The 12,989-nt window shown below is 55.5% G+C and overlaps 1 protein-coding gene across 1 annotated transcript in view; it reads right to left on the minus strand.

Moving 5' to 3' along the window:
• The window catches only part of LOC102855005 (chromosome unknown open reading frame, human C20orf112), a 146,061-nt gene that overhangs the window by 21,134 nt on the left and 111,938 nt on the right, over window positions 1-12,989 (minus strand). The window contains exon 5 of the mRNA XM_006881435.1: window positions 3,988-4,129. Within this exon, the coding sequence (XP_006881497.1) occupies window positions 3,988-4,129 (142 nt within the window). The remainder of the gene's footprint in view (window positions 1-3,987; window positions 4,130-12,989) is intronic.

Below are 12,989 nucleotides of genomic sequence, written 5' to 3' on the forward strand. Positions count from 1 at the left end.
TGGAACGAGTGGGTCTTCATCCTCTCCACCTGTGGCCATTTCTGCAGTCAGGGGCCTGGCCCAGCCTTGGATCTGTCACTTGCCTGTGAGCACACACAATTACCTTGTTCATTCATTCACACACTTGTGAATCCACACCCACTGCATGTGCCTGGATGCTGGGCTCTGGGCTCCCAGTGAGCTTTCGATGATATGGGGCAGCCATGGGCACTCAACAGCTCGTCTCGTAGATGAGGGGATAGTTAGTGACGGCTGTCAGTCCTCAGTCAAACCCTGACCACGGTGTCCCCAGAGATCAACAGCTGGCTTCTCTCTCGCCATGCTAAAAGGCAGCCTGCGGGTATCAAAGGCTTTTTCCAGACATGGACAATATGTACAGAGCTCTCCCTGTCTGCCCACAAATGCAGCCTAAAGCCTTGGCCTGGGCTCAGGTAGGGTTGGGAGGGGCCTGGCAGGCAGAACCTGGGACAGTGTTGTCCACACCACTCTGGGGCTCTGAGAAGTGGCTCTGGTTCCCTGGCTCCCCACCATCTCCTGGGGACCTCAGACATGCCCAGTGGCAGCCAAAGATGAAAGAGTGCAGCCTCAGTGCCCTGCTGCCTCTGATGGGATCGCCCAGACTCCCTGATCCCCAGCTTCCCCCTCCGAGCTGGAGCAAGAGCAAAGTCCTGTGGCACGTGGTGACTACAATCTGAATGAGGGGACAGACTGTGCTTGGCTGTGGCTTAGGAGCCCAGGAACAAGACCAGAGCAGTGGACACAGCAAGGTGTCTCTCGTAAAGGAGACCTCTAACAGACAGGTGCAGTTCCGTTCAGGGCTAGCACAGATCCACTCGCACCAACAACTCAAGAGTGTCCAGGAGGGATTACTGGGTGCTAGCAACTGACTTGGGCTCAGCTGATCCAGCCAGGTGACTCGCTCAGCCAAGGTCTCGCCTTGATCTGCCTTTGTTAAAATTTGCAAAGAAAGGAGAAGCCCCAACAAATGCACCGATAGACAGCAATCTGCACACGCTGCCTGGATTCATTGAATGCACCTGGGCTGCGTGAGTGGGACACACCATCCGCACCATCTCGGGGTGGGGGTGGAGGTGCCCAGATTTTCTGGCTAAGGAGAGGGTTCCCAGGGCTAGAACTGAAGCAGAATGCTCAGGTACAGACAGCTCAACCTGTCACCAACAAGGAGACATTCAATATAAGACTTTGCAGCCCCTCTGGGTGGTGAGCATGGAGGTGGGTCTGAATAATGTTCACTTGGGCATTCAGGCACGGGTCCCTGGGTGCTGTTAATGGTTTGTGCTCAGCTGATAACCAAAAGTTTAGTAGCATGAATCTAGTAAACCCAGCGGCTCTGTAAAAAAGCCCACGGGGGGGGGAAAAACCCCAGCCAAACGTCTGTAAGATCAGTCACAGAAAACTCCATGGAGCGTACGCAGCTCTGCTCTGAAACACGAGCGGTGGCCACAGTTCAAACGAATGGTAACAGGTTGGGGTGTTCGCCCAGACCACAACTCTCGACAGGTACTGTATAGTGCCGGGCACCCAGCTAGTGCCTCTGGAGACAGGGAGTAGATCAAGACTCTTTCGGAGCTCTGAGAATGGTGACAGCGTGGGACACTCGTGTCCCTGGATGGGGGCTGACCAGGCCAGCTGGGGGTGGATATGGGGAAGATGGCTGCAAGAAAGGTCCTGAGCAGAGAGCTGAGACGCTACAGCAGGATGTGGGTGAGCCCAAGGCTTCCACATTAATGAGAGGTGGGGAAGGGATGTATCCCCGAAGCTCTTGAGCTTCCCCCCAGCAGCTCACCACGGGAGGAGGGTCTCAGGGCGGGCAACTGTGCACCTTCAGAACGGGTGAGCCGTCTACGTGGTGCCACAACTCTAGGCTGGGTCTGCGCTCTGGGTAGACACAGCAGTGGTCAACAGGCCAGAGGGACCAGAGGATGACCAGAGAGCAGGGCAGCTGGCTAGGCCTTCTAAGGCCTGTGACTTCTCTGTGCTGGACCCAAGTTGGCCGCTGAGAGAACAGCATCCCACAGCCTTTGAACACAGCCACTGATTAAATAATTGATGGTATCATGGCCAACACCGTCCTCCCTATCTCCAGCTCTGGCTGCCTGCCCTGCCTAGACTCTAGCACCCATAGCCTGGTTGCCTCCCCAGATCTACCCCAAGACTCCTGTAGACAAAGCTGCAGGACACGCTGACCCCAACAGTCTCTCTGCTTCTCCCAGACCAATCCTTCATGACCATATCCTCCTAGCCGGCCTCTAGGCAACTAGGCAACTGGCTCTGAGGAAACACCACCTTCAGCCTGATCCTGAAGGTCCTCCAAACCTCCAGCCCCAATCCTCTCCCAAGAAATCTCTCTGACAGACAGCAGACACCCAAAGGGGAGCACGAACGAGGAGCATGAACATAACAAAACTATTTTGGGAGTGCAAACCCTGACAATGGCTCCCCAAAGGAACCCTGTCTTCGAGGTGGTTAATGCTCTCAGCTGTAATGTGGTTTGCATCCACCAGCTGCTCTGCAGCTCCCAAAAGCCTGCTCCCCCAAAGATCGACCATCTTGGAGACCCTATGGGGGAGTTCTGTCCTGTCCTACAGGCAGCTATTGGTCAGGAGTGACTCCTCGGCCACAGGTTCAACCCTGCCACGCTCTGGATCTTGTTTACTTTTCTGGATCCTTCTTGAGAAGGTAAAACCCATAGCCCTGGCTGAGCTTTGCTGGCTCTTAGTGTAGCCTTTGGGTGTGGCCCTCAATCAGCTCAAATGAGGCAGGAGGTCAGCTGCTGGGTACTTCCCAGCCCCAGAGCCCTTGCAGGAGCATGTGGCTGACCCAGCCCAAGTCTCCAGGCCCAGGTCCCCACCTCCTGGGAACGCTGGGTGGGGTCACAGGCACGAGGGGGTCGCATTGGCCTCACGAGGCATCAAGGCACAAAAAAGCCTTTTCTTCCTGCAGCCTCACACAGCTCTCCTCAGAGAGCCACTCCCTGGCCTCTGCAGCCCAGCCGGCCACCTCCAGCTGCCTCGGGCTGGATCTCCTTCCAGACAAAGCCAGATTCAGGCCCAAGAGGGCAAAAGGAAGGCTGGAGCTTTGCTTCTGTCATGGAGACGAACTTTGACCCACACAGTGAGGCTCCTACCCCTTATTTACTCTTTAAGGCCCCCCCCCTTCAAGGAGTTAACATTACACCCCTTTTTAACCCTAGACCTCTCTTCTGCATTCCAGGCCCCAACCTCTGACCTCTCCTAATTGCTGGCTTTACACCCCAGTTCTTCCCAGGCCTGGCTCTGGTCTGTCCCCGCCTCCTCCCCGGAAATGGCCATGCTGCTAGGAACACTGTAACCACAGGTGCCACCCCAAGCTGCCCACAACCACATCAAACTGAGGGGGAGCTGACCCCCAAGTGATCTGGTGGGAGCTCTGGAACAGACTCCTGAGAGCCCCAGATCTGACTTCCGATCTCAGAGGCTCTCTCACCCTCAAGAAGGAAGCTCTGTTCCGAGAGGCTACAGGCGGCTGTCTGGCCAGCAGACACCCCACCCTGAATTCCAGGGCCCTGGAGGGTAGAATCCTGCACCACCCATATCTCCCCGCCAGGGGGTGGAGGCACACATGTGGGCAACACTATCTGCCTGTCATTTGGCAGAGGGACAGGGGGGACCCTTACCCTATTGCCTCTCATCTGAGCTTCAGAAACAGCTCTTGTTCTCAGTCCTGGGAAGCCCAGACCCTTCTGGGTCAGACAGATCTGAATCATGCTTACAGCAGAAATCCCTATTCCCCAAGCACCCGAACACGGGCAAACAAATGGGTGTGGCGATCCTGTCCCAGTGAGTTCCATGGCCCTGGGAGGGAAGCTGGGGCGAGAACACGCAGCCCACCCACCTGAGCCCTCTCGGGACTCCCAGGAGTCTGGGCATGCCCTGGAGGCTGGGCATGGCTGCCCTCCCCCCCACAGTGTTCCCAAGGGCCACTCACCATCCTCTTGGCTGTGGAGGTTCTGTGGGCTCCGCATCCTCGTGTCCTGACTGGGACTCAGGCTGGAGGCCAGGTGTGGGTCAGCTGACATCCATGTGGAATCGTTCATATCAAAATCTTCACTGCTCACTGAAGTCTCATCCTGAGCAGGGACAAAGAAGGTGTGCATCAGCAGGGGCAGGTTCCGCAGGGGCCTTTTGGGTGAACTCGAGTCACCCCCTTCCTGCTGAGGGGTGATTGGTGCTTCCCCTGCCCCCCATGGAAGTGGCTCAGGCCTGGTTCCTGTCAGAAGCCTGCAGGGCCGCACTGTCTGTAATTGAAGACAATTAAGAGGTCTCGCATCCTGTCAAGGCGGAGAGCAGGGCCTGGCTCTCACCCTGGTGAGCCAAGGTTGAAGGAGTGCTGTAAACAAGGGCCCAGCTCCTCGTTCACCGCCAGGGACAGGACTGGCTCTGAGGGGGATGGCTGGCAAGAACTGGGTGGCAGGACGTGCTGGGCACCCTCGAGGCCACGCCAACTGCCCCCACAGGGCCTGGGCCCCCACTCCTGTAGAGCATACATAGCATTCCTTTCTCCCACTCCCCTGGCTCAGAGGACATGTCTGTCTTCCTCCTTCCTAACCTTTGCTGTGCTTCAAAGATAGGCTCTTGGGCGGTTTCCAGAGTCAGAAAGTCCAGCCCCAGGAGTGTAGAGGAGGAAGGGGGTGGGGCGGGCGTGGGTTCAGATTAAACCACAAAGGGGGTTCAGCAGAGGGGGCTGGGGGGCCGCCAGGGCCTTCCAAACAGCCGGACAGCCTTCAGGAGAGGACCACGCCTGCCTCCCTTGGCCAGTCATCCGGGAACCCCCGGGGCGGGGCCCCTTGGATTCAGCCCTCCCGGAGGACCCCACCTCCTCCCCGCTGGCCTCTTTCAGGAGCAGGCAGTGTTTGGGAGCTGGCTGTAAAGCACCAGAAAGATGACCTGGGGCTCCCACATCCCAGAGCCTTGGTCTAGCCGCTCCCCTCCCCCTTCCGCAAGATACAATCACTCCAGTGGGCCCCCAACCCCACCTCGGCTCTGGCCCAGGGCTCCCTCATTTATAGTGAGCAAACACACTTCGGTTTGAACTTTCTTCTGTAGCTGTCCCTGAGGCAGACACATCTGCTCTCCAAGTGCGGTGGAGGAACCAGCCGTGGATTAGCCTCCTCCTCCCTCGTCCCTCCCCCACTGCTGGGCTGGTAGGGAGTTTCCTGGAATTTACAGCTTCTGTGCAGGCACCAGAGTGCACCCTCTGCGCCTGATTCCCCAGGGCTGGAGGACAGGAGCTGGGCCTCAGCCCTCAGCGGCAGCCCTGGCCAGCCCAAGGTTCTTGGGTACCAGCCCTGTCCTTTTCCCTCCCACATGCCCACACGCACTCACATGCACCAAAGATTATGTTCTCACATCCTGAGAGACATACTCAAGACAAGGGTCTCTGTACAGACTCCACAGAGCTGCAGGGAAGGGAGGAGGCTGGCAGGTGATGGGGGAGGTTCTCTGGAGGAGCTGGGCAAGGCGGTACACAGCAAGCTACTCTCCTGCGGCTGGCCCTGCCCATCCAGGCTCTGTCCACACTGGGGCCCTTGGGTGCTCGGGCATGACTCGAAATCATGCCTCACGTCAGAGGCCCTTCCTGGCTAAGGGTGTTGATTAAACTCTCACAACTCAGCAGCTACTCCAAGCATTTCATACACCTATTTAAAAGATATTTCTTGAACACCTAATATGTGTAGCAAGGACGGCAGAGCTTAGCACATATTTTAGACATGCTTCTAGGAGACGCTATTCCTTGGATAAGAACATCATGCTTGGAAAGATGGAGGGTCAGAGAAAGAGAGGAAGACCCTCAACCAGGTGGACTGACGCAGTGACCGCTACAATGGCCTTGAGTGTGACAGAGATTGTGAGGTGAGCACAGATAGGCCAGGGTTCAGATCTGTTGTTCACAGGGTTGCTACAAGTCATGCTCGACTTGATGGCACCAGCAACAATACACGCCAAGCGGCCTTTGTGCAGCAGGGGGATTCAGCTGTAAAAAGGACGGAGGAGTCCTGGTCCTGGAGCAGCGGACTGGGTTGGGGGAGAGGAACCATCAGCAGAAAAGCATCATGGCCAGTGGCAATGAGAACCACAAAACCAATGAGCAGATGGTCAAGGGAAAGGAGGAAGGGATGGTATGGTGTCTCTGAAGTCTTTCTAGGCACACCCTGGCTGGTGGTCTGCAGGGGCAGCTAGGAAACTACCATAGCTGGAGGTGAGGACCCAAAGCGCATGTAACCTGGGCATGGCTGCCCCAGTCACCTCTGGCTCAGAGAAAGGCTGTGAGGTCTTCCCGAAAACACACACAAGCGCACCAGGGAGTAAGCAGAAAACAGAACCACTGGGCGTGGTGCTGCGGGCTCCCACACTCAGGCCACCCTCAGCCAGGTTCGAAAACGGTAACAGCAGAGGCCAAAGTTTCCCAGGTATTGAGAACTCCACTAGGATTAACTCCTCTCACCCTCCCCCAGAGGCCCATGAGACAGGTGAGGAAATGGAAGGGGAACCCTGAAGGCCCAAACTCACTCTTCCCACCGCTGCCTCCCCACCTGAAATGCCCGCACACTGGCACACTCCACACAGCCCAGATTCCAAACACAAATGCCTCTTTCTCCACCCATCCCATTCATTCTTTGTATTTCCTCTTAAACACCCGGTCTGCCTGTACCATGAACCCTGGCAGTTCCTCACTAAGCTGCAGCATGTCACACTATTGTGGGTCTAGGCCCCGTCTTTCTCCAGAAGACCTGATTAGGTTCTTTCAAGAATGGGGACCAGGCGGGGTGTTCTCTGAAACCCCTACAAGGCCAGTGAGACTTGTGGAGTCCACAGAGTTGCCTGGCATGCTGCTGGTGTTTAATGAGGTTGAAGCATTAATTTGCCAATTAAGGGCTCGGGTCCCATTGCACACAGTTCTTGAATGGATGTGGACCTCTGGCTGTGGGTGGGCAGCCGGGTGGGTGGGCGCCAGTGAGCTGCCTCCTGTGCCCTCTTCCTGCAGCTGTGAGCCACCCTGACAGGACTGCTGACTGTCCCCTCAAATACGCCCTCCTCCACCCCAGGTTCTGTTTCACACTGACATCACCTTTTGATAAAGAGTATCTAGTGCCCAAATACAGAAAGGGCTTCAGAGCTTATGAGATTCCCTTGCCCATTTTTCAGGCACCCACGTTGGACCTGAAATCTGCCCTAGTGCCAGCTGCCATGGGCACATGGGAATTGGTGGGACCAGGATTGGAACCCAGGAAGTCTGTGCCCAGAACTCTCATCACAGGCCACCTCACCACAATGGAAAGAGCTGGATTCCTTAATGGCAAAGTGTGTCAGGATATACCCAAAGGGAAATCATGGGTGATGAAGCTGGACCCACACAAACACAAGCTTATGCAGACCCAGTCTCTCTTGTCAATAATCTGACACATTTATTAAAATAGCTACTCCCGGCGAGCTCTGGTGGCCTAGTGGCAAGAAGCTGCACCTCAATCTCAGAGGTACATGGTTCGAATCCACCAGATGCTCTGCTGGAGAAGGAGGGACAATCTCCTCCTGTACCAGTCAGATCCGATTTGACGGTACACACACACACACACACACACACACACATACACACACATACACACACACACAATAATGAGATAAAGTAAAAAAAATCTACTCCGACTGTCTCACATACTTCAGGCATGTCATCAGGAGAGGACAAGCCTTGGAGAAAGACATCATGCTTGGAAAGGTGGAGGGTCAGCGTAAGAGGAAGATTTTTGACAGGATGGGTCACATAGTGACTGCTTCAACAGGAGTAAATGAGTTGGGGATGGTGAGGCTGGCTCAGGATAGGGCAAGGCTCTGGGCCATGGTTCATACAGGGTTGCTATGAGTCATCCTCAACTTGATGGCACATAACAACATATTACTTTGGGCATATATTCAATGAACCAGTTCTTGAAGAGAGACTCATGTTCGCAAAGGCAGAGAGAGGGTCAAGGAAAGAAATGAAGACTGTTAAGGAGATGCACTGACACAGTGACCGCGCAATGGGCTTCAACAGGACAGATCACTGAGGCTGGCACAGGATGGGGCAAGATGGTTTGAAGATCTGTTGTTCACAGGGTTACTATCTACTTGATGACACCTAACAACAACAACATGTGCTGGGACCTGCTAGGGACAGATGATTAAGGCAGAGATCTTTCCCTCTAGGATCTCATTTATCGAGGGGAGGGAAGCAGCTAAAAATCCAGATCCTTTTGGTAACAGTTGAGAAAGTAGCTCCCCGCTCTGTGAGTTTCCTGACTGTCCCCATGTTTCGCCACACATATCACAGTTTTGTGAGACACTGATATTTATAAGATTTTTACATCTTGACTGATGCAACATTTAACTAGTGAGAAGTCTATTAAACTCAACTTGTTGTGTACCGTAGAGTCAGAACCGACTCAGAGCTGATCCTCCAGTGGGTTTTCACAGCCAGTTAATCACACGGGAGGAGACTGCCTATTTTTCTCTGGTGGAGCAGCTGGTGGACTTGAACTGAGTGCCTTTGGCATTTCAGCACAGCTTCTTACCACTAGGCCATCAGCGCTCCCAACTTACACAACAATAAAAACCAGCAAGCTTCAACCAACCTCATACAGACAACTTTCAGTACCTGTCAGAGTTGTCTTGCCCAAGAAGCCTTCCTAAGATCCACTTCTGCACAGCCCACATGTGCAGGAAAATCTCCTAACTCTTCAGGGGAGCAAAGCATCCCCAACTGCAGAATAAGTCCTTTCTCCCCACACCCTAAGCCAAGTCCTTCAGTAGGCTAATTACACAGGCAATTATTAGCACACAGTTCAGACCCATCAGTGAGTGCAGAGGGGAACATACACCCCCAGCCCTGAGGGACCTGTAAGAGGTCTCCGTGCAGCCAGGAGAATTCCTGGGCCTTGAGCCTGGGCAGTGACCCAAAACCCCCCTTCACCTGAATGGGGCATATCTCACTTTCCCCTTCTGGAAATCTCACGGGGATTTGGCCCACTAATTTCCCTCCTTTCTGTAAACAAACTCAAACAAAATTTTCATTAGGAAATAGAAGCATGTGTGTAACCTATTGCTTCTTGGTCCCCTCTCCTGAGAAGATGCCAGGTGGGCCACCTGCCCCTGGACCCTTTTACCTCTGACCTCAGATACCCGGAAGCCTATGGCTCGGCCACCTGGTGATAAAGGTTCAACATTTCTTCAACACTGAAGCACCTGAGCCACCATGGGTCACAGGGCAGTAGGGCTGAGTCGCCCTTCTGGAAAGGGAATGAATGCAGAGCTGGGTGAGCAGGTGGGCAGCACAGAGGCCACACCCCAACCTGGGAGAGGAGCCACCACACCCCTCCCTGGTCTTATCTTCAGTCCAAAATTCACCTGCAGGTTCAGTTTCTCTCCACCCAGGTTCTGAGGCCCTTCCTCCTCTGCAGGCAAAGTAGCACTAAGGACTGCCTGGCCCTGGGAGGAGGAGGAGGATGGTGGAGACCAGGGGGGAAATGGTGGAAACACGCCTGGACGCCTGTATCCATGGCTTGTAACTACAGGCAGGTGCTATCAGTAACCTGATTATTTTACAACTGGGGTCAATTTCTCTGGAACTGGGTTCCTGGTGCCTCTGAAGTCCAGCCATTTGCATCTCCTAGAATGAGGGATCCTGGGGCGTGCCTCCCACAGTATTTTCCAAGGCCCTTCCTGGGAGCTGTAACTCTATCTCTATCACTTGCCTTGAGAAAGGAGAGGAGGAGGATTTGCTGAGAATTTAGTGCAATTGTAAGCCGTAAGCTCTGAGCTGGAGCCCTGGGTGTGTGTTTCAGAGAAGGGCGGAGGCAGGAATGCACAGGAAGTGTGTCTGGTCCCAGCAGGAAACAGACCCCTTTCCAGAGAGCCCCTACTCCCCCAGGTCTGTTTCCCAAGAAAGTCCTTTTGGAAAGAGGGCCAGGCTGGGCAGCTGCCCCAGCATCTGCTCTCTCTGAAGGAAGGAGGCAACAAGCAACAAGAAAGTGGAGTGGCTTCTCGCCCCTCTGGCCAGCCAGCACCTCTTTCTGGTGCACCTGCCGGCCTCTTCCACGGCCTAGAAATTCTTCAGCACCAGCCGATTCTTCCCCTGGTCTCCATGTCAGCGAGCATTACACACATGGCCTTCTAAGCATGCCAAGGAGGTACTGAACCGCATTTGACCCCAACTTAACCACTCCGGTTCATCAGATGGCTTATTAGATGGCTTATTAACAGAAGACGAAAAGCCCCCAGGATCTACAGCAATGAGAGTGTGAATCCCTATTGGGAAAAGGTTGTAGGGAAGCCAGCTCCCAGGGGCTGAGGGATTCCCAAGACTGCAGCTCCATGTGAAAGCCCAGCCACCTGGCTACCAGGGGAGGAAGCCAGCCTTTGAGGGAGACACTCTCCACACTGCCCCACTCCTTCCTGCTAACAGACCTCTTCTGCTTACTAGTCATACAGACACAAGCTCTTCTGGGAAATAGGAAGCAGGGAGGGCTGAGGCACAGCCAATCATCAACCACAGTTTTGGTATATTCTCTCTCTCTCTCTCTCCCCTACACACATACAAACACACAGTGTCTATCAGAAACATATTCACATAACATGTAGATGCTCTACTGTCCCTGTGGTAATAGATGCTTGGATGCTGGGAGTGAGCATTTTCAACACCTTCCCACTGGAGTATTGAGTGTAAATCGCGCTTTTGTTTTCAATGCATAGGCAACTGGCTGTTTTCCCAGCATTGGGAGGGCCTCACTGGTACACCCCCACCCCAGACACCCAGCCCTTGCCCTCAACGGAGGAGGGTCTCTTTACAAGGGAAGCTGTGGAGATGAGGCTGAGCAGATAGGGCAATCCCAGCCAAAGGGAGGGCGGGGAGAACCATTCTGAGTTAGGCCCTGGCAAGACTTTTCCTTCTAAGAAAAAGGCCCAGATGAGGCAAAAAACTTCTTGAGCAACTCCCTGGGCAGCCCAGCTGCATGCTGCCCCAGAGCAGCCTCTGAGGTTCACCAGATGTCAGCATCTACAGGTGGAACTCTTTCCCCTGAGTGCTGGCTATTGGGCACGAAGGTGCCGAATGGGGCTGGGGCAGTGGGAGCAGTGGGTGTGGGAGGAGGTGCGGTCTTAAAACTGTTCTCAAACAAGCCCAGCCTGAGCTGGGATTAGACGGGGCTTGATATTATTCAAGGACACATTTGTGCACTAATGGCTTTCCAATGAGGGGGTAATTTACTACCTGGGGATTGAAAACCCACTGGGGCTCAGGCCTTAAATAGGCCATTGCCCCTGACCAACCCACAGGCTAGAGTGGCTGTGTTATTGGGTTTTTTTGTTTGTTTGTTTTTTTTAGTGATGAGGCTCCTACCCTAACCCTTCCCATCCCAGAGTACTCACTCATCCAGAGATGTAGCAGGTGAGTGAGGGTGCCTAACACCTTTCTCCTACACCCCACCTGGCAGGCCAGAGCCTGGGGGCAAGGGTCTCCTGCTGATTCTGGGAGAAGTAGGGTTTTACTTCAAGAGAGAAGCTATTTCAAGCCACAGTCCTCCTCAGAAAGAGGAGGAAATCACAGAGTCCAAACACCATTTCAGGTGAAATCAGGAGGTTATTAATCTCCCCTCAGAGCAGACAGAAAGAAAAATCAATGTTTTGGAGGGGGGGGCAGGTTCCATTTGAATTAATGGGTTTGTGGCTTCTCCATTGATCTGCGCCTCTTCACACTTTCTTTTTGTGCTTTTGTGCTCTTGGGGAGGGGGGAAGGGAGAGGGTAGTGGGGAGGAGGGGGTGGGCCTCCAGATAAGGAAGGAAAGGACAGTCTAACCTTAACCTTTCTCCAGGAATAATGCTAATTAGCGAGGCTTAATGAGAACTTCCCCTAGGAAGCGCAGCCCAGTAGGGACGACCGGACTCGGGCAAATGCAGTTGCGGGTGGGGGTGAGGGGGTCCGCTCCTGAACCCGAGCAGCTGGAATAAGAATAAAGATTACAAACCCCTTTCCAAGTGCTGGGCCCTGGAGGACGTGGTGGAGGACAGGGAGTAGCCAGCGGAGGTATAAATCCAACTTAACCCCCGCGCGCGCTCTCACTCCGGTGAGCTCCCCCCACGTCCCCTCCATTAAGGAATGCGCCCTCCCTAGGGGCCATGGATGAACGCGGCTGGCGCGTCCGCGCGGACAGTCCACCTGAGTGGGGCACTGGGTCCCTTCAGGAAGGGACAAGGGCCTGCCCAAGTGGGCTTAACTCTGCAAACCGCGTCTCAACTCCCCGCGCCGCGGCAGCCCCTCCCGGCCGCTCAGTGCTTCCCGTCCTCACATCCCCAAACACAGTCCACTTCCCTTCCCCGGGCAGCGGCCACCCAGGGCCCGGCCGCCTCCCTGCCGCCGGCCAGCGTCCTCCTGTGTCCGCGGAGCCCAGCGGCTGCGAACGGTGTGGCCGCCGCACAATACCGCGGCGCGGCGCACACAATCACCGCCCCCCACGACAGGCGGCGCGCACGGCCCGGAGTGGGGTGCGCCTGCTGGCCCCCCGCGCTCAGACCCCGGCACACCTCTCAGGCACCCCACCACACCCGGGATGCAGCCTCCCTTCCACTCTCTCGCACTCGCTCACATTCCCTCGCCCCCCGCCCGGCGCCCCTGCCCACTCCTAGGGCGCAGCCGCACCCCCGCGTCCTCCTCTCCGGCCCGGGTGCAGAAAGCTCTCCCCATGTCCCCCTCCCCGAACCTCTCCAGTCCCCCGCCCCCCTAACCGCAGCTCAACGGCCGGCGGAGGGGGGCGGTGGCCGGGGGCCCGGAAACGGCCAGATCGTGGGGATCCGGGCCGGACTCCGTACCTGGGCGGGTGGCGAGGCGCAGACCGGCGGTCAGGCTCGGCAAGTGTGCGGGGCGGGCGGCGGTGACAGCCCCACAGCTCCAGCTGCTGCTGCTGC

The sequence above is a fragment of the Elephantulus edwardii genome, unplaced genomic scaffold (genome assembly GCF_000299155.1).
Source record: "Elephantulus edwardii isolate Elephantulus edwardi_28Jun2011 unplaced genomic scaffold, EleEdw1.0 scaffold00015, whole genome shotgun sequence".
Taxonomy (NCBI): domain Eukaryota; kingdom Metazoa; phylum Chordata; class Mammalia; order Macroscelidea; family Macroscelididae; genus Elephantulus; species Elephantulus edwardii.